This window comes from Leuciscus leuciscus (assembly GCF_965113295.1).
Source record: "Leuciscus leuciscus genome assembly, chromosome: 6".
In the NCBI taxonomy this organism is placed as follows: domain Eukaryota; kingdom Metazoa; phylum Chordata; class Actinopteri; order Cypriniformes; family Leuciscidae; genus Leuciscus; species Leuciscus leuciscus.
In genome coordinates this window covers 38754921-38776891 of record NC_138730.1, presented here as the reverse complement: position 1 = coordinate 38776891, position 21971 = coordinate 38754921, and the positions used below count along the sequence as shown (strand labels likewise).

Sequence of the window (21971 nt, the reverse complement as noted above, 5' to 3'; positions counted from 1 at the left end):
TATCTTATTCGATGCGCAGATTTAGTATAAATCACTTTATCTTGCATTCTAGCATTAAACAGTTAAATGATTTTATAATTTAGTTAGTTATTTTGCTGTCCATATGCAAGTGTTGTTCTAAAGCAATATATTCAGTAAGAGAATCATAAAGAATCAGAACGCAACTGATTCTGTAATACAGCTCATACAGTAACTGTGTCCACAGGGAATGGTCACTGGTTCCTTCAGTAGATCCAGACAGATTTGACAGGCCTGATCCTCAGCCTCAGCTACTGGCTTCTGCCATTTTCCTGCAAAGACAAAGACAAATACACACAGCAGAACAGCCTAAATCAAACACATCTCCAGCACAAATTCAGTGTAACAGTCGACCAATCCATCCAAAAGCATTTTTAGATAAAGTGAAGCTCCTACATTCCACATAAAAAGTGTGTCCTCTGGAAGTGGTCACTGGATATTTCCAGCCATTGTATCAGACTGGATTTCAAGACCCTGCCTCAAAAACTGAGATACACATACAAAACACAGGTTTCGGTTTCTCTTTCTGCTGAGAAATTCAAATATCTTCCTGGTTCTGTATTTGAGAGAAGTGTGCAAAAAAGGCATGTCCAAGGGTCTGTTCCCACCAGAGTTTCTAAATGCGAACATATAAGACCCAAGTTTACAAAAGCAGGATCACCCACCTCAAGGACCACAAGAAGCAACATTTCTCCCAGGGCAACATCTGGCGACTATTGGGCATTTAAAATGAACAAAAATTACTGAAACTATTTTCTAAACACTATTTTTTAAACATCATGACTTACAGTAACTTTCCTTAAAACAGAATGTACATGGATGCAGTTAATACTTGAGAAATACATTTAGGCCTACTGTATTTTAATCAGGAAGATATTTGCTGTAAAGCTTCAACAGTATGTGAGGATAAAAAATGTAAAAATAGAAAAGACCACAGATCACACTGAATGTGCCGTTACCTGTACCAGTTCTGCACTTCTCTGGTCTCCTCTGTTGTTTTGCCTTTGCCCGGCAGCCTTCTGCAAAAAATGTGCACTGTGTCTTCCTAAAAAAATATTCATTAGTGATGATTACTAATAGTCAAAATTCTAATGGTTAAAATTGCTTTTATTCACATAATCTCTTCTTTTCCAACTTCATTTCTGACACCAGCAAATTCACCCATCACCTTATAGGCGTCGTGTTTTTTGTTTGTTTTTTACGTTGCGGTTCAGGGCTTCCGTAGCCATTAAAAATATGTAGCCTACTGTAATTCAAATCTACAGACGCAAATATATAAAGTGTATTTTGGATGTTTTCTTTCCAGCAGTCCGAAAAAAAACACTATGAAAAGCCAAAAAGTGCAAAATCTCATAAATCGTCAGGTGCATGAAAAAAAACTGTGTTTTTGCCTGTATTGTCTCACCTTAAACAATTTATTAATTTAAGGCAGAAACAATGAGCTCATTGAAGTAATGAATACATGTTGTTAACAAAATGATTAGGATATATAGAAAATGTAGCATTGGTGCATGTTGATTCAGAGTTTGCTTCATCTGAAGTCCTCGCAGGAGTTGGAGTCCTCTCTTCACAAGTGTTGAGGCATCTGAATCTTCACAAGAGTCTGGATTGTACTAGACATGTGTGAAATTAATGTGGGGGAAAAAAAATACTCTGAACCTCAAATGAATTTACACAAACTGAGAAAGTCAAAAAGTGTTAGGTGCCCCGCTCTCCCCTGCTTTATGTAATTCTCAGAAATATACTTAAAATTGCATGCAAGTATACTTGACTTATAGTATATTGACAAAATCTTTAGCGATATACTTAAAAGTATAATTATGTATTCAAAGTTGTATTGTAGTTGTGTTAAATGTTTTGAGTAGCCTTTTAAAAAAAATTACAGTTTTACATATTGTCTAATAAGTTTGAAAATATTGATTTATAAAGAAAACATTTCCCTAATTCTGAGTATGTGAATTTTTGTGTTGTCCACTGGTACAATTTACTTCAAATCTACTTATCTCTTTCCCAGCCATTGACAGAATTATTGGAATTTTCCAGCAATTTTCCAGGAAATAGTTAAAAGATATATTTTAAGTATAAAAATTAATACCCACCTAAATAGGAACATAGTAGTATACTTAGTGCAAAAATACTATATAAATGGTAAACTATGTTTGATGTTAAATTCACATAAAGAAATCTTACAAGTATATTTGTAGTATAAAACCACTAAAAGTGTACTTTTTATATAGTTACAGTAAAAATGAAAACATAGTTGTCAACTAGTTGTATTTACTACTGTTACACTTAAAGTTTACTTTAAAGTATACTTTGATACACTAAAAAGTGGGCTAATTTAATATGAAGTATTGAAAGCGTTGAAATAGTACACTTACTAGTATACTAGATATTAGTATATCAAGTATACTGTACTTAAAAATATACTTGAACTTTAGTATAAAGTATACTTAATAAAATGAACTTGAAGGATACTTATTTTTTGTAAGGGATAAAGGACAGAACAGCCATGTTCATTTAGGCTGTGTGTTTTATCCAGGATTAAATATCACGATGATAATCTATAGTATTAAAAGTTTCCATAAACATGGTGCAATTACATTTTTTCAACACACTGTCTGTAATTTTACAGTCAGCCTCAAGATGTTCAGCTAAATAGCCGATTATACGTGCTGTTTAAATGTCTGCTCATTTTCTGTTTGTTGCAGCCTTGATAGCATAATTTGAGACATGTGTAAATAAAAAATAGCTTTGTTATTATTATTATTACTACTATTTTATAACAGCCTATACACTATATATAATATAGTAATAGAGATATTATTATTTATGTATTTATTTGCAATGTCAAAATTCAGTTTACAAAAGAAGTGATTATTGGTTATAGGCATTTTGATACAGCAAAATTAATTTAGAACAAGAACGTATAGAAATAAAACCTGTAAAGTACAAAAATATTCATTCAACTTATTCAATAAACTTATCAGACAACAAAATAAATTTCAGCAGTCTAGATGCTTTGTGCGTTTTTATAGTTAAAAGGCACACTGTGGAGAAATTGTGTTTTTGTCAAACAGCGACCCCTAGAGTCGCTGTGGAATACTTGCACTGTCGTAAATACCCCTCCACCCCCCAACCTCTACGTTAGACTTATTTATGTCTTGATATTTATGTGAGATATTGAAAACTCATGATAATCGCAAGAATCAACGTCAACAGCGTCGTCTGATATCCCTCAGGACTACGTGATAAATACACCTCACAACACCTGAGTTCAGCTGGCAAACTAGTTCGTGAGGCAAGCTAGGCAATAAAACAACGCAAAAAACACGTAAGAGAAACGAGTGTTTGTTAGCAAGTCTGTTAACAGCTCTGATAATCGAAAGCTAGCTAGACATATATGTGGAAATTATTGGACTGGTCTAATTATCAGCAATGGATGAATGAACAGCATCGTAAAAAAATGACATACTGCAAGCAAGCGCAACAACATACAACATAGAATGCAAACAAGTTTACAAATAATTGATTTATTTACTGGCCACTAAATGCGTTTTCTCAGATCGGATTTCTGATTTATCAAAACGATTCCATTTACACCTGGTCACATAAATGTGTTTTTGTGAAACGGATTTAAATCCGATCTTCAATTCCCGCGCTATATGCAGATTTAATGGAGTGCACGTCACCGAAAGCAACAGATATGAGCTGCATTTTATTGATCACCAGCTAAAATTTCAAAATCAAAGACCGCAATAAGAGAGAGCAGTAACAGCCCTGGTAAGATCATTTCGTTTCTTTACTTTTAATGATGATGATTGTGTGATAAGCGTCTGCGACTTACTTTCACTTTGATTTGCGATAGTTTGCACGTTGGCTTGATGAATCGATGCTCAGCTGCGGTAATGCGTGTTCCAGTAGCGTCGTCATATCTGGCAATAACATATAGACTATAACACGCTCTCACATGTTTATTTATTTATTTGTTTTAAAAAATTTTGGGAGGAGTACAATAACATATGTGGTTTCAACAACCAGATGCACACTTGTCCAGTTTCGTCTGGAATGCGTCTCAGACCTCCTCCTGAAGTGGTTTGAGCGATCGGATTCAAATCCGTCTTGAATGCGTTTCGGAGGACATTTACACCTGGTCTTTTCACAATCAGATAGCTATCCGATCTGAGAAAACGCATGAAGTGGCCAGGTGTAAACAGCTCCCATGACAAAAACATACGCACGAAAGCCGAAAACAAATGCTGGTTAGCCTCTCACGTCCATAGACAGTATATAAACGCTCACGTCCAAATTTGAGGAAGTGGTGGGGGAAGTGAGGTATGCCGTAAAGCAGTCGAAATTTTGTAGTTCTATTTGTGCTAGGGTTACTACCCGAACCCCGAAGTTACGTAGTGCCAGTAAAAGCGATACAGACCCCGTCAGGCTATTCGGTTGTTAAGTCGTGACGTAACCACTCTCCGATAATACTTTTTCCGGGTCCAAAGTCCAGGTCCTCTCTACCTACCTACCTTTCGCTAGTGTTTTGGTTATTATTGAGTGTTTTTACAATGCCGCAGTGCTGTGTCCCGTGTCCCAAGCTAACTCACTTCAACCTCGTAAATCTTCTTTTTCATTGATGCCTGGACTCTACCCTTAATTATGCCACCTGAGTGATGAGCTACACTAACCACTCTGTTGGTGTTAAAGGAATTTAAACCCTTTTTGACCGCCAAGGGTGCCTCACTAAGAAGGACGTGATCGTAAATAAATTTACAGGTTCCACCATTGTTATTTCTGGACGAGAGGAGCGCTTGGACCCGGAAAAGGCTAAACGTCACGCGTGACGTCAGACTTAACAATCGGATGGCAGACGTGTCATTCAACCTATTGTAAGTCGATGTACCATCACAAGAGTCTTGGAAATATATTATGAAGGTTGAAAAGCTACATAGTGTTCCTTTAAGTGGACCATCTTGAGTGTTGTCTTTGCAAATATACTATTACTAAATTTGTAATCTGCAGTTAATTTGGTCATGTATTTTTCAATTAATCAGTTTTTCTGTTCAGTGCAGAAATCAATTTATCTTAGATTCCAGCATTAAACAGTTACATGATTTTATAATTTAGTAGATCCCGGCTGTCCATTTATGCATGTGCCAAACTAAACCATAATATATAGAGATCATTAAGAATCGGAAAGCACCAGTTCTTTAAAGAGGTAAGGCTCTTCTTCCTGAAGAATCTCAACGAATTTAACTTTTGCAATCACACCACTTGAATGCACTGTGTAACAGATCTTTCTCACACTATCCTGACTGGTTAAATTAGTATGTGTGATTTCAGAATATAGTTCCTCATGAATTATTCTCTGCTCACGCAGTTTATCTGCAATGCTCTTCACATTTTTAACCCTTTGAATGAGAGCCGATCTGTGTTGATCAAAAAACTGATCTTTCTCAATCTCAGAATTCAGTTGCGGCTCATCTTGGACTTGCCTTTGTTCTAACTGTGCAAGTTTGGCTTTCCATATTGTGGCAGTCCACACAGATTTCTTGTCCTCTTCTCTGACAAGATTCATCTGTACGTCACCATGCTGATGTTGCATGATCTCAAAGAAGTTTGGATCGATATCTGTTCTAAATGAAATCCCCTCAACAGGATGAACAGAAGCACCAGGAACCTCAAGAAGGTGCGGCGTTTTCATCCGAAATGGTCTGTTAGGTCTGGGATGGCTGATCGGATGACTTGATTTTTCATTCTGCTCAACTTTCTCTTTTGAACAAGTGTCATTCGCTGGGAAAAAGTAGACGTGAAGAATGAGAGGATCTTTACAGCGCATGTAGAGAAGAAGGTTACAGTGTTCTTCCCACTGCGTGAACCAGCTTATAATTAGAGTTGTAAGAGAGAAGGATGGTTGGAGTATTTTGGCATGATAACGGGTCAACTCTACAGATTGGAAAGATATTCCTTCATCTCTTTTGCTGAGGAGCTTCACAGCATCTTTGAGAGAGGGGTCAGACTCTGCTAAACAGGCGTAATGAGGCAGATGGGCCTCCTCCAGTTTCCCTGAGATCACGGTCACATCGATCACTGGACCAATTCGCTCACACTGAAGCCTCTCCAGCTCTTCACTGAGGAAACGTCCATCCACTGCACGATACTGGAGAGTGACGTCACCAGCACAGACCCATCGCATTCTGGTCCTGCTGCACTCGAATCGACCCACCTGAGTGCTGATCCTGAACTTTGACCCTCCTTCATCTGTACAGACTGACGGCTCCACCTGAACCCACTGATCACAGTCGACAATGTGAACACAAGACTGACAGTGAAGATTCATTTCAGAAGGTTCAGGCGCAGAGATGTTCAGCCTAGAGAACAGAGATGATAATGATAAATGAATTGACCAATGTATGAAAGATCGACATACAAAAAACTTTTTTTGTATAAAATAATAATGATCTCACTCTTCCAGCTCTTCCAAAACCCTTGGTTTGAAGTGAATCTTCACTTTCTCATTGCAGCTGTGACTCCAGTCCTCTTCTCTGCACTGGTCAGTGAGTTTTCTGCACTTCCTCCTTGACAAACATTGAGGAAACCAGAATAAATGAAAAGATGCTAAATAAATTACAAATATGAAATACTGTAATATTGTACTATTTAATTAGGCACACCTATTAAAGGGATAGTTCACTTTGAAATTCATTTTTGGTATGTTTTAGCTTACCTCAAGGGCATCCAAGATGTAGGTGTCTTTTTTTCCGCAGTAGTTTCAATTTTGATATTTTTAGGTCAAACCGTTCTTGTCTGTCAGTCATATAATGCAGGTCTATGGTCACGGTCTCAAAACACAAGCACAGAGTCCAAATTAAAACAATTCCCCGTCGTCCAAATTAAACAATTCCCCATCGTAAGTACACATTGATGGCCTAAGACACGAAACGAGCGGTTTGTGTGAGAAAACGAACAGTATTTATATCGTTTTTACCTCTTATACGCAGACATGTCCGAGTGATCTGATCTGACGTGTACGCAGAGTGGTGCATAGATATATACACTAGATGTCGCCTTGTCTACGGCAGTTCATTGGAACGAATGTCTTTAAGGCGACATCTAGTGTATATATCTATGCACCAGTCTGCGTACACGTCAGATCAGATCACTTGGACATGTCTGCGTATAAGAGGTAAAAACGATATAAATACTGTTCGTTTTCTCACACAAACCGCTCGTTTCGTGTCTTAGGCCATCAATGTGTACTTACGATGGGGAATTGTTTAATTTGGACGACGGGGAATTGTTTTAATTTGGACTCTGTGCTTGTGTTTTGAGACCGTGACCATAGACCTGCATTATATGACTGACAGACAAGAACGGTTTGACCTAAAAATATCAAAATTGAAACTACTGCGGAAAAAAAGACACCTACATCTTGGATGCCCTTGAGGTAAGCTAAAACATACCAAAAATTAATTTCAAAGTGAACTATCCCTTTAAATGGAAATACATTAAAAAAATTTAATATCAGATATTCTCAGTAATGGAAGTTTTGTAGATTTTATACTCAATTATTAATCGATCTACTTATAAGCAATTCACCTTTTTTGTGATTAAAATGAAATAAAGTGAGCTTCCTTATTCATCATTGGATAAAGTCAAATGCACAAACCCTTCAATGGTCACAGTGCAGTGTGGATCCATCAGTGATTTCTTCAGTAATACGAGTCCCTCCTCCAACAGCAATCCAGTGACACTGACACTGCAATATTGCAGTAACACAAACAGTAATAAGCAAAAGTTCTTCATAATACATGCAATACATGCTATAATTTAGTTAGTGACTTTTTAAAGTATTATTTATGCAGGAGAGTTTAAAATATTATTTATGATGAACAAATCTATAATGGCTAAATAGATTTAGAGTTTGTCAAATAATTAACATTCTGTTCTGTCAGTTATCATTTGCTCATGCAAATCCTCGTACCTGAGCTCCTGTAGACTGGTGCAGGTCTGGACGAGGGAGATGATCCCAGAAGCCCAGCTCTCATTCAGACTGAACAACTTCAGATCCAACTTCTTCAAACCCACAGAGTGAAATGAAGACAGAAGCAAACTGACATGTTCATCAAGAGCTGAAGAGCTGCAAAAATATATTTGACCACAACATGTTTGAATAACAGTAAAGCTACTGATGAGATATATAGAGTAAATGGCAAAAGGAATATTTTTCTTACTCTTGTGCCAATTTTCCTGCCTTGCTGAGTGTCTGTAAGAAGAGTGTCCAGTCAGTGCTGGATATCTCTGAGTGTGAACATGTAAGACTGATGTTGAAGACTGCTGGAAATGATGGATTCTTCTCTGAGGAACTCAAAGACAACCTGAAACAGACAGAGACACAGAGGAACATTTGATAACAGCATCATACACTCACCATGAATATACTCTGAAATATAAATTATACCATCTTGATGAGAAAGATTACAGTATGTGCAATAGATTCTTACAAGACATCTCCACGAGTGACTGACAGATCAAGCGTCCATCTGAGACTCTCAGCACTGTATTCATCCTCTTGAACTCTACCAAGTCAGAAGAACAGATAACTTGTTTAAACAACTAGTAATTTAAAATGGCAATGATTATGAAAGTAATTTACTTCAGTTCTATCAAGATTTTTGATTCCCCGAGAATCTGGATCAAATCTCCAACTTCTGACAAATGCTCCACTGAAAACCTTAAGTCAAAAACAAAAATCATTTATGTTAAATGTGTTACTGAATGTTTTGTTAAAGTAAGCCATGACATATTCGTGATATATGGGTCACATAAAAGTATGGCGAATATATGACAATTAAAAGTGTCCATGAAGAAAAGGAAAAATTACGGAGCCCCGCACATGACATGCAGGAAAAAAAATTGTAGGCTAATTCATGCACACAATTTACTTTTTATTCTTGCATGTCATGTGCAGGGCTCCGTAAAAATGTTTTATAAAATCTGGTTAAAAATGCATGTGCATAGAAATGTCATCACTCTAATCATGTTTATTTCATATGTTTTTGCATCAATTTGTCTGAATTAATTAATTATCCTTAAAAATGTCAAGTAAAAAAAATAATTTTCTTGAATACAAGTGTGTATACACTGGAATCCTAATCGTTACTTGAAAATGCTATAAAATTAAACAATTTATCCATTTAACAACAACAACAAAAACAATCATGCATGACACTGACCTCAGAGTCTCACACATACAGAGTGCTGGCTGAAGAATCTTGAGTTTATCAGCTGTTAAATCACAGTACATGAGGTTCAGTTCTCTGATGTGTGGACAGAACTGAAGACAGTACAGCAGCGCCCAACAGTCTGTGCTCCTCAGAGAAATGTTTGACAGATCCATGAAGCTGTGAGTTTCCAGCGCTTTCCTGACAAACTCCTCATCCTGGAGCTCATACAGACAGTGGAAAACATATAGCTCACATCCATGCCATGTTGCCATTGTAAAAATTCTTTGCTTCAGTGTTTTCATCAGTTTTATGATGTGAGAAAAAGTTAATTTGATTTTTTTAAAGAGTGAGGTGATCACTTCCTCATTTGAGAGACCATAGAAGAACAGCAGAGCTGATGGGATGGGATTTGATCTTCTTTCTAGAGATAGCCTTTCAACTATAGCTGAGCCCATCAAGTTCAACAGATCACCGACTTTCAACCAGGACTCTTCTTCACCAAGCAAGATACAATAAAGAGCAGCAAAGAACCATTGAAAGCTGAAGTGCATGAACTTGAACACTGGTTCCCGTTTCTGTTTTCCATTAAGATCATCTTCATACAAGAACAGACACGTGGCGGCATCTAAGCCAGTCTCGGCCACACTCTTTTCATCAAAAAAGACTTGCTGATTTTGTATTCCTCTCTCTGCCAGCTGACCCAGACTCCTCAGCATGGTGAGGACAGACTGACTCTGGCCATGATGCTCCAGAAGAGTGGACACAAAGTGAACATATATGGAGGTGGTTGTCTTTAGTTTTTTCAACATAACCTCACCATCAGTTGAGTGTTTCATTAGACAAAAACAGACCATCCAACACAGCAAAGGCACAGAGCAAGTAGTCAAGAGGGTTTCATTTGCTTTCACACTCTCATATGTTTTCTTGAAGAGTTGCTCATCCTGAAAGAACTTGTGGAAGTACTCCTGCACCCCTCTCTCAGAGAAGCCCACAATCTCAGTGAAACGCTGAGGTCCTTTGAGGAGATTCATCACTGCATCATCAGCTATAGATCTCATAGTTACAAGCATGAATGATTCAGGCAGCAAGACTCCCCTCAACAGGTTCCTAAGAATAACCATAGGTGGCGCTCTCTTGGATGGATTAGTGTGTAGTGTGAAATGAATGGGTGAATTATATACATACTCATCCGATCCATCAATGAGGAAGAGGACTTTCTCTGGTGTTAACTCTAGTATCTGTGAGATCTGATCTGATGTTAAACTGCAACTCCAGCTCAAGAGCTCAAACAAGCTCATCTCCTCAGAAATACACTTCAGCTCGTCACACTTCAACAGAAAAACTACATCAAAGTTTTCAGAGTAAAGTTTTCCAGATGCCCAGTCCAACATGATCTTCTGTAACGTGAAGGATTTACCTCTTCCAGAATCACCACTGAGAATCACAGTTTTCGGTGTGTTTCCGTCACTGTCGGGACTGAACAGCTGGTCTATTCTGATGCTCTGATTCTTGTCATTTGCTAACAGTTGAGATGAAGTTTTTATTCCAGAAGCGTGAGCAGACCTCACATGATCACGATAGTATTTCTCATTCTGCTCTTTGCTCCTCTGAATGATCACTGGTTCAGTGTAACGGGCGGCCAGTTCCACACGTTCATCGGATGAAAGCTTATCATCCCTACATGCACATCCCTTATGCACAAACCTACATTTATCAATGACTGATGTTTTATACTGAAGAATCATGTCACTCCGATCTACAGAAAAACACAAATTATTGACTTTAATGGTATAAAAACAACACACTCACAAAACAGTCCCTATTAAGCAGCTGTCACATTAGCGTGATTTTGTGGGCAAAAAGGTCCAAATTGTCTATTGTCAATAGTGTAGCAATGTATAGCTCACAAAGAAGTCACTTTCAATACAAAATTATTCAAAATCTTTATGTTTTTCAGTGCAGGGAATTCACGTGACCAAATTGAAAATGAAGTTGTATACCCTCACGCGAAACTCCCTATCCCGCAGTACCCGTCACCTCAACAGTATACAAGAATGAACTTAAATATGTATGGCAGGTAATCCATAGCTAGGTGTGCAATACACGATTTTAAGGCAAAAAATCTCCTGACAAAAAGCAGAAGTGCATTAAAATCATGTAATGCACACCTAGCAGTAGATTTTCCTGCCAAACATGTTTACGACAACATGCCAGTTAAAAGCTGGCATTGTTGCAGTTTTGATGTTGGTTGTCATTGATGTTAGCACAAAGTTCAAGTGAAAGATTTAAAATGACGGTTATTTTCACCAGCTACGAATCAGACAGAGGAAAGATTACTATATATATATGAGCTCTTCTGACCACCTTAAATCAATCTCTTTTGGAAAGTCATGGAAATGGTATTGTGGATTTTTTCTTTTGCTATTGGGAATGCAAAACCATTCACCACTATAAAAGCTTACCAATCTACTGTATGATGTCTTCCACTACTGAGAACACAAGAAGAAATGTGAAAAGGGTCAATTGTGAGAGACTGCAGTGACTACCTGAATAGTGACACTGATTCCCTTTTTATTTTCTGTATAGCCGGAAGTCTCAGAGCTCGAGTCATTTTTGGAGAACAATTCTAAATGTTGTTAGTTATTGTTTGGCTTTCCAGTTTTGTCCCCAATTCCGACCCCCTGCCAGATTGTTAACCGCCTTGCAGCACCATATTGGTCCACTGATAAATGGTCCCATTGATACTTTTGCTCTTTTCTGCTGCTTGTTCTGTTACTCTTTTGGCTGCTTAGTTAATCCACAATAAAAGTCTCTGCTTATGGATTGATATCACTCTCTGCCTCATCCACATCATTTCAGGAATCTACCGATCCACCGACCAAAAAACAGTCCATTATATTACCCATGGACAACCAATATTACTAAAAATTCTAAATTTAATTTGATAAGGCAATGCAGGGTGATTGTAAGAGCCACATTTCATATTTCAAAATTTTAATTTTTAAGTGCTTAACTCAAGGACTGAGTTATATTCACAGATTCAAACTTCTCGGATAAATAACTTGTGAGCTAAACGTTGTTAAAACACAAATTATACTTATTTACAATCACAGTAACGTAGAGCTACAACCAAATTTCCCTCAAATAGAGCTTTATAATATAGGCTAAATGGATCTCTATGAGCAGGTGGCTGAAGTCCAAAGGGACCGTCTGCAAAGTGCAATAACCCAAAGAACGTGACTACAAAAAATAGTCATTAACTTTAATGTTACAACTCTAGTGTGCAAAGAAAAAATTCTTTACACAAATTATTTTGGTACCGTACGCAGCTAACATAGTTACAACCATAGCTTTTGCATTATATTTGCTAACTGAATTTGATGGTATTACACTGTATAAACAGTGAAGTTATTGAATATTTTTTTCTAAAAAGGGTGAAGTTGTTGATTTTGTTTCATAAATTATGCATTTTTTAAATCAAACTAAGTATTGTAGTATAACCAACAGGAGAGCAGTGCTGTGTGAACTGAATTTAGTGACAGTAGCCTACAGTGTGCCACAGTGAAGCTATTGAATATGTTTAATAATATAAAATGTGCAGAAGGGTTTTGGCATTTGCACTTTGCAGACGGCCCCTTATATTCTGACTTGTCTCTCAATCGTATAGAGACAAATTTATATTATAAAGCTCGTTTTGAGGAAAATTGGGTTGTAGGTCGTTGTCTAGGTTACTGTGATTGTAAATACGTGTCGTTTGTGTTTTACTGTAACAACATTTAGCTCACGAATATCCGGGAACTTCGAAAAACCTATGTAACTCCTTGAGTTAACAGTTAAAGGGATAGTTCACCCAAAACTGAAAACTCTGTCATCATTTACTCACCCTCAAGTTGTGTCAAACCTGTATGAATTTCTTTTTTCTGCTGAACACAAAAGAAGATATTTAGAAAAATGTCGGTAACCAAACAGTTAATGGACCCCATTGACTTCCCAATCCCTAGTAGGAAAAAAAAATACTATGGAAGTCAATGGGGTCCATCAACTGTTTGGTTACAGACATTTTTCTAAATATCTTCTTTTGTGTTCAGCAGAAAAAATAAATTCATACAGCCAGGTTTGAAACAACTTGAGGGTGAGTAAATGACAGAATTTTCATTTTTGGGTGAACTATCCCTTTAAGCACTGACCACATTTCTTTATATTTGAGTCCAAGTTCAAACACTATGAAACGCTCCATTAACGTACGGAGCTCTGCTGGGACATTAAACAGGAAGTGTCTGTCCGAGCTCACAACAGGTTTTGCGTGGGAACGCAAATATCTTTGGGAAGGAAAGCAAAGTTTCTCGAGGGAACACAAAATATTTGAAAAAATATATATTCTCCCATCCTAATTTTTTTCCACCACCACGTCCGTTTAGGGGCTCCATAGGTAGGCTACTGAGCTTACAAACGTTTTTAAAGAAAAAACGTTGGAGATTCTCTTACCCAGCTTTTTGAAGAGGACTGGTTCATGTCTCAGTGCATAATAAAAGGCAGTTTTCACTTTGTCTCCTCCAGAATCTAGTGCTTCAAACAGCTTTCTCATTTTGTCCAAGTTGGTCAAATCGGTCATTATGCAAATAAACATACTGTTTTTTTATTTCTTTTTTATTGGAGAGATGTAGATTTGTTTCAAGTAATCGCCTCTTCTCTCACTTACCAAAGCCGCACCATTGGATTAACCGACTAACCGAACTAGTTTAACCTTCACGACTAAAGAAAGAGTAGCAGGATTTTGCAAGGGAGAGGGAGAGAGATGCAGAATTTCCGCTTTCGTTTCGAACGTACGGAAGCCAGGAACGAATTTTCTCTTTGCAGGGTGGTAGGGGAAGACTCATGAATAATCATAAGGGAACTCATCCCTGATTGGCTCGCCGTTCTTACTCCAACCTTCTGAGAAGATCGCTGCGTGTCACCACTGAGGTAAGGTTTCATTTGATATCTGATTATTTGATATCAAATAATCAGCCTGCGAAGTCACCTGTGGGAGAAAAATGGTCACCAGACACCTTTTAAACCTTCTAGAGATAAATCAGAGCCTAGAATAATCAAATTTAGTCATTTATTTGTCAGGTAAGGATAATACAAAATTAAGAAATGAAAAGAACAATGTAAACCAATTCACAAAGTAATAAATTTATCAAGGAGAAGAGAATCCTTCCAACTGGAATGTAAAAACAGATGCACAATAATTATTTCAATGTGTTGTGAAAGGAAATGAACAGTCAAGGCAATCAAAGGCATTTAAAGGCAGCTCTAAATGACATGAAGGCTAGCCTGACGTCGTCATACTCAGATTCTAGTCAGTGTAGTAAGTGAGTCTGATACTGCTTCATTGGGCTGTGATTATGGGGCGTGTTTCAACCGAACCAGGAAAGTAAATAGGCTTGTTCGACTTCATGCAGCTCTGCGCAGACCGATCGGTGGCTGACTTAAAGCAGTGCATGCCGGTTAGAAATTTTGTCCGACTTGATACAGCGCCGACGCCACGTGACTGTGACGTATGCCATCAAAGTACCGCGAGAGCAATTCGAGAGTAGCCGGAGAACTCAGCCAGCGCAGCTTCTCAAGAGCGGCTGCACTGGGCTGCACGTGGGCTGATGACGACACAGCTGTTCCACGATTGGCCGGATTCACCGTTATATTATACGGTTATACCGTGTCATGTTATATTGTGTCATGTTTATCAAATTAAAGCTGCTTAAAAAACGTAGACTCCACTTCATTGATAGTAGCTTATGTTGAACTTTATTCTTGTTCAAACAGATGCTGTATGAAGCAGTAAAGTATTGAATGAAAATGTCTCTGAAACATCTGTGTATTATTTGGCAAATATTGCATTTATTTCACTGCAACTGTGGAAAAGTATGCAAACACCACGTGAGCGGTCACTAGGGGAACCAAAAAGTGTCCGGCTTTCACGTCTCCGTTTGCAGCTCCTCCCCGCCTGCACGCGGCTATACTCTCGCCGATCGGTTACATCCAGCCGCAGCCGATGTCGAACACACCTTATGCCTCTGCACTCAATTGGATAGACCTACAACCAATCAGAGCAACGGAGTAAGTGACGTATGTTTTTCATTCATGTTTCCGATCGACAAATGCCTTGATCGCGGTTCTCTGTTCCTCTTTTAAAATGAATGGGCTGTCGATATCTTCTATAACAGACGCGATGGCGGAATCTACACATGATGTTTTATAAACGAAGTTCGGGAGGAGCACGTTCAAATAATCAATCCAATCAACTTGTCATCAAACAATTACCGGCGTCTACCCTATCAGAGAGGAAGCATATATTCAATCTGTCAACTCACCTAACAATCCTTGACAGTTTTCAGCATCCCTCCACTCACTCTCGGCTTGTTCTTCCACAGCCTGGAGTACTTTGGGTTCGGGCCGAATACCGAGCCCGGAGCCCTCTCCTCGGACAGCACGCCAAATATGCATTTATTCTATCTGACTTATTTGTAAGTGTGAAATCTCAATTCTCCAGCGGCAGTCATCTTTGTTGTAAACAAATTCAACCCAAGCGCTCTTTGGTGACGTGGATGATTACGTTATTGTTGATCATCTGTCCATCAGATGATCAACTATAGGCCTACACCGCAAAACAGATTTAACTAATCATAAAGTAAATCAGGATACATAACACAGCCTACTATAGGCCTACACTACCGGTTCCACAGTTCAGTTTGGGCCAGTTAACCCTTCCCTGAGTGTTTAAATTAACCATGATTTGTGAAAGGTTCCACAGTTCAGTTTGGGTCAGTTAACCCTTCCCTGAGTGTTTAAATGGCCCATTCTGATTTGTGAAAGGTTCCACAGTTAAGTTTGGGTCAGTTAACCCTTCCCTGAGTGTTTAGATGTCCCTTTCTGATTTGTGAAAGGTTTCACAAATCAGAATGGTTAATTTAATTGTTAAATTAATCCGTAATTTCGGACCGGAGGACCGCGTCACACGAATTCACAAATCATGAATAACGAAATTAGATATTATTTGCATGTCTACGACACCGCACGGCGAGACCGTAGCCAAAAGAATAAAGAATATCAAACCGCAAAACGGTTTAGGCTTGTTTGAGATGTGCCTTGCCTCACCTTAAATGTAGTTGAGAGTAGGCGGCTGCAGTGAGAGGAGTGAAAAAAGTGCAGGCAAGCCGGACAGTTCTCTCTTCTCGCAGTGGATCAGACACCTGTGAGATCACAGATGGATATCGCGAGATTCACGCTCTTGCACAGTGTTGTTAATAAACTGGATGTAATTTAAGTTCTGTTGCTTTTATATGAAAATAAATATAATGAACAAGACACCCAAAGTACTATTTTAATTCCATTCCAAATACATCAATCATTTTTTCTGTGTAAAACATGTTTTTTTATTTATTTTTTTAAATAAAAATTACATTGCATAACCCATAGAGATCGCACTGTCAGATAGTTTGGGAATATTCACACATAAAACGATATCAGAGTTTTAAAATCAAACATTTTAAAAGAGAACAATACATCACGGTTGTTTAAACCAATGAGCATTAAGCTGTGTTGTCAGCAAGTCTTTTCCCATCATGCTTTTAATCAGCGCAGTCGGTGGAGAGATATGGTGCGTCCCAATTCGCATACTATCCGTCCTAAATAGTATTCGAAAATATAATTAGTACATCCCAAATCGTAGTATGTTGAAATGAGTATTCCAAAGATACCCGGATGGTCTACTATTTCCGGTCAGAATCCGAAGTGCAGATCGATGCACACTCTAACGGCCAATATTGCCCACAACCCATCGCGCGTTGGACGAGGATTCGGTTAGAACTACAAACACGAGTGAAAAGTGTTAAAAAACTACAGACATGGAGGACGCGCGAGTCTGGCGGTTATGTAGACAGGTTTAGATAAAGGGGTTTGAGTGATTAATTATCAGTATCTCACCTGACGAAAAAAATTGTATTCAATGTTGTCAACATTATATTGCATCTGCAGATGCATTGTGAACTTTTGTAAAGATACGTTTAGCCATTAACTTTTAAATGCATCATTATATTCAAATTGCAAACACATGAGGAGAGTCTCCGCATGAAAGACCCACGACTGGCAGATAAACGTGCAAATACATTTCTCTCCGAAACGGTAGGAAATTAAATTAGATTGAGTGGAGGATTTTAACTGTGACAAGATGATTGACAGGGCAGTTTACAGTGACAGGACGCACGCGACAGAGCTGTCCGTTAAGATGACGAAATAGTATGTCCCAAAGCTTGCCTACTCTTTTGCTACACACTCAAAAGTATGTACTTTTTCTTCACAAAAAAAGTACATACTTTTAGGGCGTAGTATAAGTAGGCGAATTGGGACGCAGCGATACTGTGCGTCTTTACACGTACTAAAGTAACGCGACCATAACTGACGCCTTAACACGACCAGAATGTGCGTGTCTACACGTACAAAAGAAACACGTAAAAAATTGCCGCATTAACGCGGACAAACAGTGCGTGTTGACGCGGTCAAAATTCACACGTTTCTTTTAAAGACTTTTGGCCCCGTTCGCCTTCCATAAGAATCCGACACGTCCGCCTTGCGCTCGCGAGAGTGTTTTGACATACGTCAGCATGACATCAGAGCAAGGCGGACCGCACTCGGACACATTTCTAACCGGGCATGCATCTCGCGCTGATCACCGATGATCGGTTCTGCGCAGATTTAGCTATTCTCAAACAAGCCTAATAGCTCCTCAACGGATCAAGTCCAGACCGAACTTCCCGACACCAAAAATTTGTGGGCGGGGGCGCGGGGCTAAGTTCGGCTGGCATCCAGGCTACATGAAGGCAAGTATAGGCTTGTTTGAGATGCGCCTTGCCTCGCCTGAAATGTAGTTGAGAGTAGGCGGCTGCAGTGAGAGGAGGAGTGAAAAAAGCGCAGGCAAGCCGGACAGTTCTCTCTTCTCGCAGTGGATCAGACACCTGTGAGATCAAAGATGGATATCGCGGGATTCACGCTCTTGCACAGTGTTGCTAAAAAAAACTGGATGTAATTTAAGTTCTGTTGCTTTTATATGAAAATAAATATAATGAACAAGACACCCAAAGTACTTATTGAATTCCATTCCAAATACATGTTTATCAATAATTTTTCCTTTAATACAGACATAGGCCTATGTGTTTTCTTTTAAAATAAAAATTACAATTCATAACCCTATAGAGATCGCACTGTCAGATAGTTTGGGAATATTCACACATAACGTATACACATAAAACATGATATCAGAGTTTTAAAAGAGAACAATTCATCATGGTTGTTTAAGCCAATTATCATCAAGCTGTGTTGTTTCCCATCATGCTTTTGATTAGCGCAGTCGGTGGAGAGCAACTGCGCTCGACTGCAGAATCTGACACGTCCGCCTTGCACTCGCAAGAGTTTTTTGACATACATCAGCATGACATCAGAGCAAGGCGGACCGCACCCGGACACATTTCTAACCGGCATGCATCTCGCGCTGATCACCGGTGATCGGTTCTGCGCAGATTTTGCTAATCTCAAACAAGCCTTATGACATTAAATTGTGACATCATCACTGATGTAAGTCAATGGAGGATTTTCAAAATGTAATGTCAAAATCATTTAGTTTGCATGCAAGCCCTGTAAAATCATTCCTTATTTCTTTTTTATTATTATTTTAGTAATATAAAGGATTTACTTTGAATATATTTAAGTCAAATAACTATAGATGATGATGTATAAAATGCTGTCTTTATAGCATTAAAAGAGCAGCATAAAAATGTTTAGGAGCGAGACACCTGCAACCCTCTCTTTTCCCACCTTTTTGTCTTTTCTTCCCTCTCTCTCTTCTCTCTCTCCTTCTTTCTCTTTTCACCTCCTACGTTGTGAAGTACCATTATCACATAGTAAACACATGCACACACCTATTGACACACATTCCTGTTACCCAGTGTTCATTCCTGTTATTAAATTGTATTTTTCAAGTACCATTATCACATAGTAAACACATGCATACACATTCCTGTTACCCAGTGTTTATTCCTGTTATTAAATTATATTTTTCTTCTAAAAAATAAAAGTTGAACCACTGTTTTTATCAGTTTTGTTTGGTCCATCATTTTTGCTAAATCACAGTAATATATAGACATTCAGTTAAATACAGTAATTCTACAGCAGCTTATGCTAAATCACAGTAATACAACGGCATAAGTCACAGTATACAGCTGTCACAATTATTTACTGTTAAAATGATACAGTAACTTACTGTAAAAGTCAGGGACAGGAAACAGTTTGCCCGGCCTGCGCACCCTATCCGAACACAGCAGCACTAGCAGCAGACGGATGATCCTCAGCCATGGCCAGCACAGACGCCACCGAACCCGACGACCAGTTCTTTGACATGCTCGTCAAGTGTCAGGTGAGAAGATGTGTTTGTATTAACCAGAGATGGGCTTCTCGTAGCAAAATAATTGGGGAAAAATGGCAGCTGTAGGAAAGTCCACTGGCTCAGTTAATCCATTCATCTCATTATCTCTTTCTGTCTCTCTCAGGGGTCCCGTCTGGATGATCAGCGGTGTGCCCCTCCTCTGCCCTCCTGCCGCTGATCAAACATGCAATCCCTCTTCTGAACTTCATATGCAGAAATGAGCTCATTTTCATGCACATGAGTGCTACAAACCTCACACTGGTAATACACAATGATGGTCAGGTTACATGCCATCAGTCTGAACTGCGTCCTGTCTGCTAAATGATTATGGATGGCATTCCGTGTACAGCTGTAATGCGCAAAAAAAATACTTTTGTTGTAAATAACATTTACATTTTTTACTAGATTCAAACTCTTTGTACATTTGCATTTGTTTTAGTTTAGGATGTATTGCTTTGATTATGATCACCATAGTGAATCACACAAATGTATCTTTTGATTTAAGGTTTGTTTGTATTTATTGAATTAACATAGTTTCTACTAGTAGTTACCTTCCAGTCAGTATGAGATGTGTAATTATGACACAAATATTACTGTATTATTTTTTGTAGTCACATTTAGTTTATTAAAGAAGTGGTTAAACAAAAAATTTACCTAAAATGTCAAAGTATGATACATTAAGATGAATTTACAACACAAATGTATAGAAATAAAACCTGTACAGAATTATTTATTTTTTTGTTGCATTCATTCACCTTATTAAATGTTCTTATCAGACAAGAATATATATTGCAGCAGTCTTAGTGATTTGTTTTTTATCTCATTTTTACAGGCAAGCAGACAATTAGCATTTTCTTTAATTCCAACAATGGACATGTTTTGACTAAAATAGTCAAATACTCTGTAGTAATTTCTCCAGTTCATCACCTGTAGTTTTGGTGTCATTTGTGATTGTCATTTCACAAATCATGTAAAATACTACATGTACAGTCATCTAGAAAATGAGTTTAAGAGTCCGATAAAGGCAGATGATTTAAAAGGTTGGGATTTTCTTCCAGAAGAACAGAGATTAAAATGTCCTTCACAGCAACACTGCCTTTACGCACAATGCTGCAGATCCTTCTCATGCTTTCTTCTTCGGTTGAAGTCGGATGTGTGATTTCAGAATATATTTCCTCATGGATGATTTGCTTCTGAAGCAGTTCGTCTGCAATGCCTTTCACATTCTTAACGCTTTTGATAAGACCACTCCAATTTCTATCAAAAAATGTAGCTTTATCAAAGTTCACAGGCACTTGTAGAGTCTTATATTGTTGTATATTTTGAAACCTAGACTCAGCTTTGTTTTGATCGATGTTGGTTAATTCTTTCCAAATTGTTGCAGTCCATACCGGTTTCTGATCATCCACTCGGCTGAGAGTCATATTGATGTCATCGACCAGAGTTTGTTTGACCTGAAAGAAGTTTGGCTCGATGTCACCTCTTAGCTTGATCTCTTTTGGTTGGACAGAAGCACCAGGAACTTCAAGACTGTGTTTTTTCATCATTTGCAGTGGGGTTTCAGGTCTTGAACACTTAATTTGATGACTTGGCTTTTCCTCTGTTTTAATTTTTTTTGCAAAAACAGAATCTGATGGAAAAAAATACACATGGAGAATAATGGGGTTCTTTTTTGTCATGAAGATAAGTAGATCACAGTGCACTTTCACTGCAATCCCTAGTTTCATAAGCACTGTTTTAGGAGAAAAATATGGTTGGAGTATTCTGGCATGAAAACGGGTCAACTCCACTGATTCCAAGGTTATTCCCTCATTTTCAACACTGAGGAGCTTCACAGCATTTTTGAGAGAGGGGTCAGACTCTGCTAAACAGGCGTAATGAGGCAGATGGGCCTCCTCCAGTTTCCCTGAGATCACGGTCACATCGATCACTGGACCAATTCGCTCACACTGAAGCCTCTCCAGCTCTTCACTGAGGAAACGTCCATCCACTGCATGATACTGGAGAGTGACGTCACCAGCACAGACCCATCGCATTCTGGTCCTGCTGCACTCGAATCGACCCGCCTGAGTGCTGATCCTGAACTTTGACCCTCCTTCATCTGTACAGACTGACGGCTCCACCTGAACCCACTGATCACAGTCGACAATGTGAACACAAGACTGACACACTGGGAGCGGGTGAAGATCCGGTGCAGACGGTTCAGAGACGTTCAGCCTAGAGAACAGAGATCTTATGATAAAATGAGATGATGAATGCATGAAAGAGATATA

General features: G+C 38.5%; 2 protein-coding genes and 1 long non-coding RNA gene across 8 annotated transcripts in view; 1 reads left to right on the top strand and 2 right to left on the bottom strand.

Moving 5' to 3' along the window:
* Positions 1–2841: 2841 nt before the first annotated feature.
* The window catches only part of LOC309501374 (uncharacterized protein), a 40754-nt gene continuing 21624 nt past the window's right edge, over positions 2842–21971 (bottom strand). For 3 of the 6 annotated variants that reach the window (XM_082173420.1, XM_082173425.1, XM_082173421.1), the window contains one exon: positions 20297–21930. In XM_082173420.1, coding sequence (XP_082029546.1) covers positions 20706–21930 — 1225 coding nt within the window. In that variant the 3' untranslated portion in view covers positions 20297–20705. Of the gene's footprint in view, positions 6387–6482; positions 6594–7684; positions 7775–20296; positions 21931–21971 lie in introns of those variants that run through there. The other 3 variants (XM_082173423.1, XM_082173424.1, XM_082173422.1) reach the window with 3 other exon arrangements.
* On the bottom strand, positions 8321–14177 carry LOC309501435 (NACHT, LRR and PYD domains-containing protein 1 homolog). Its single transcript, XM_082173543.1, has 4 exons — positions 13728–14177; positions 9252–10998; positions 8520–8749; positions 8321–8393 (listed from the first exon to the last, which is right to left on the bottom strand). Exons 1-3 carry the CDS (start codon positions 13867–13869, stop codon positions 8668–8670), a joined length of 1971 nt encoding a protein of 656 aa, XP_082029669.1. The 5' UTR covers positions 13870–14177; the 3' UTR covers positions 8321–8393; positions 8520–8667.
* LOC309501581 lies at positions 18059–20430 on the top strand. Its single transcript, XR_014206934.1, has 2 exons — positions 18059–19689; positions 19823–20430. It is a non-coding gene; the product is annotated as an uncharacterized lncRNA (long non-coding RNA).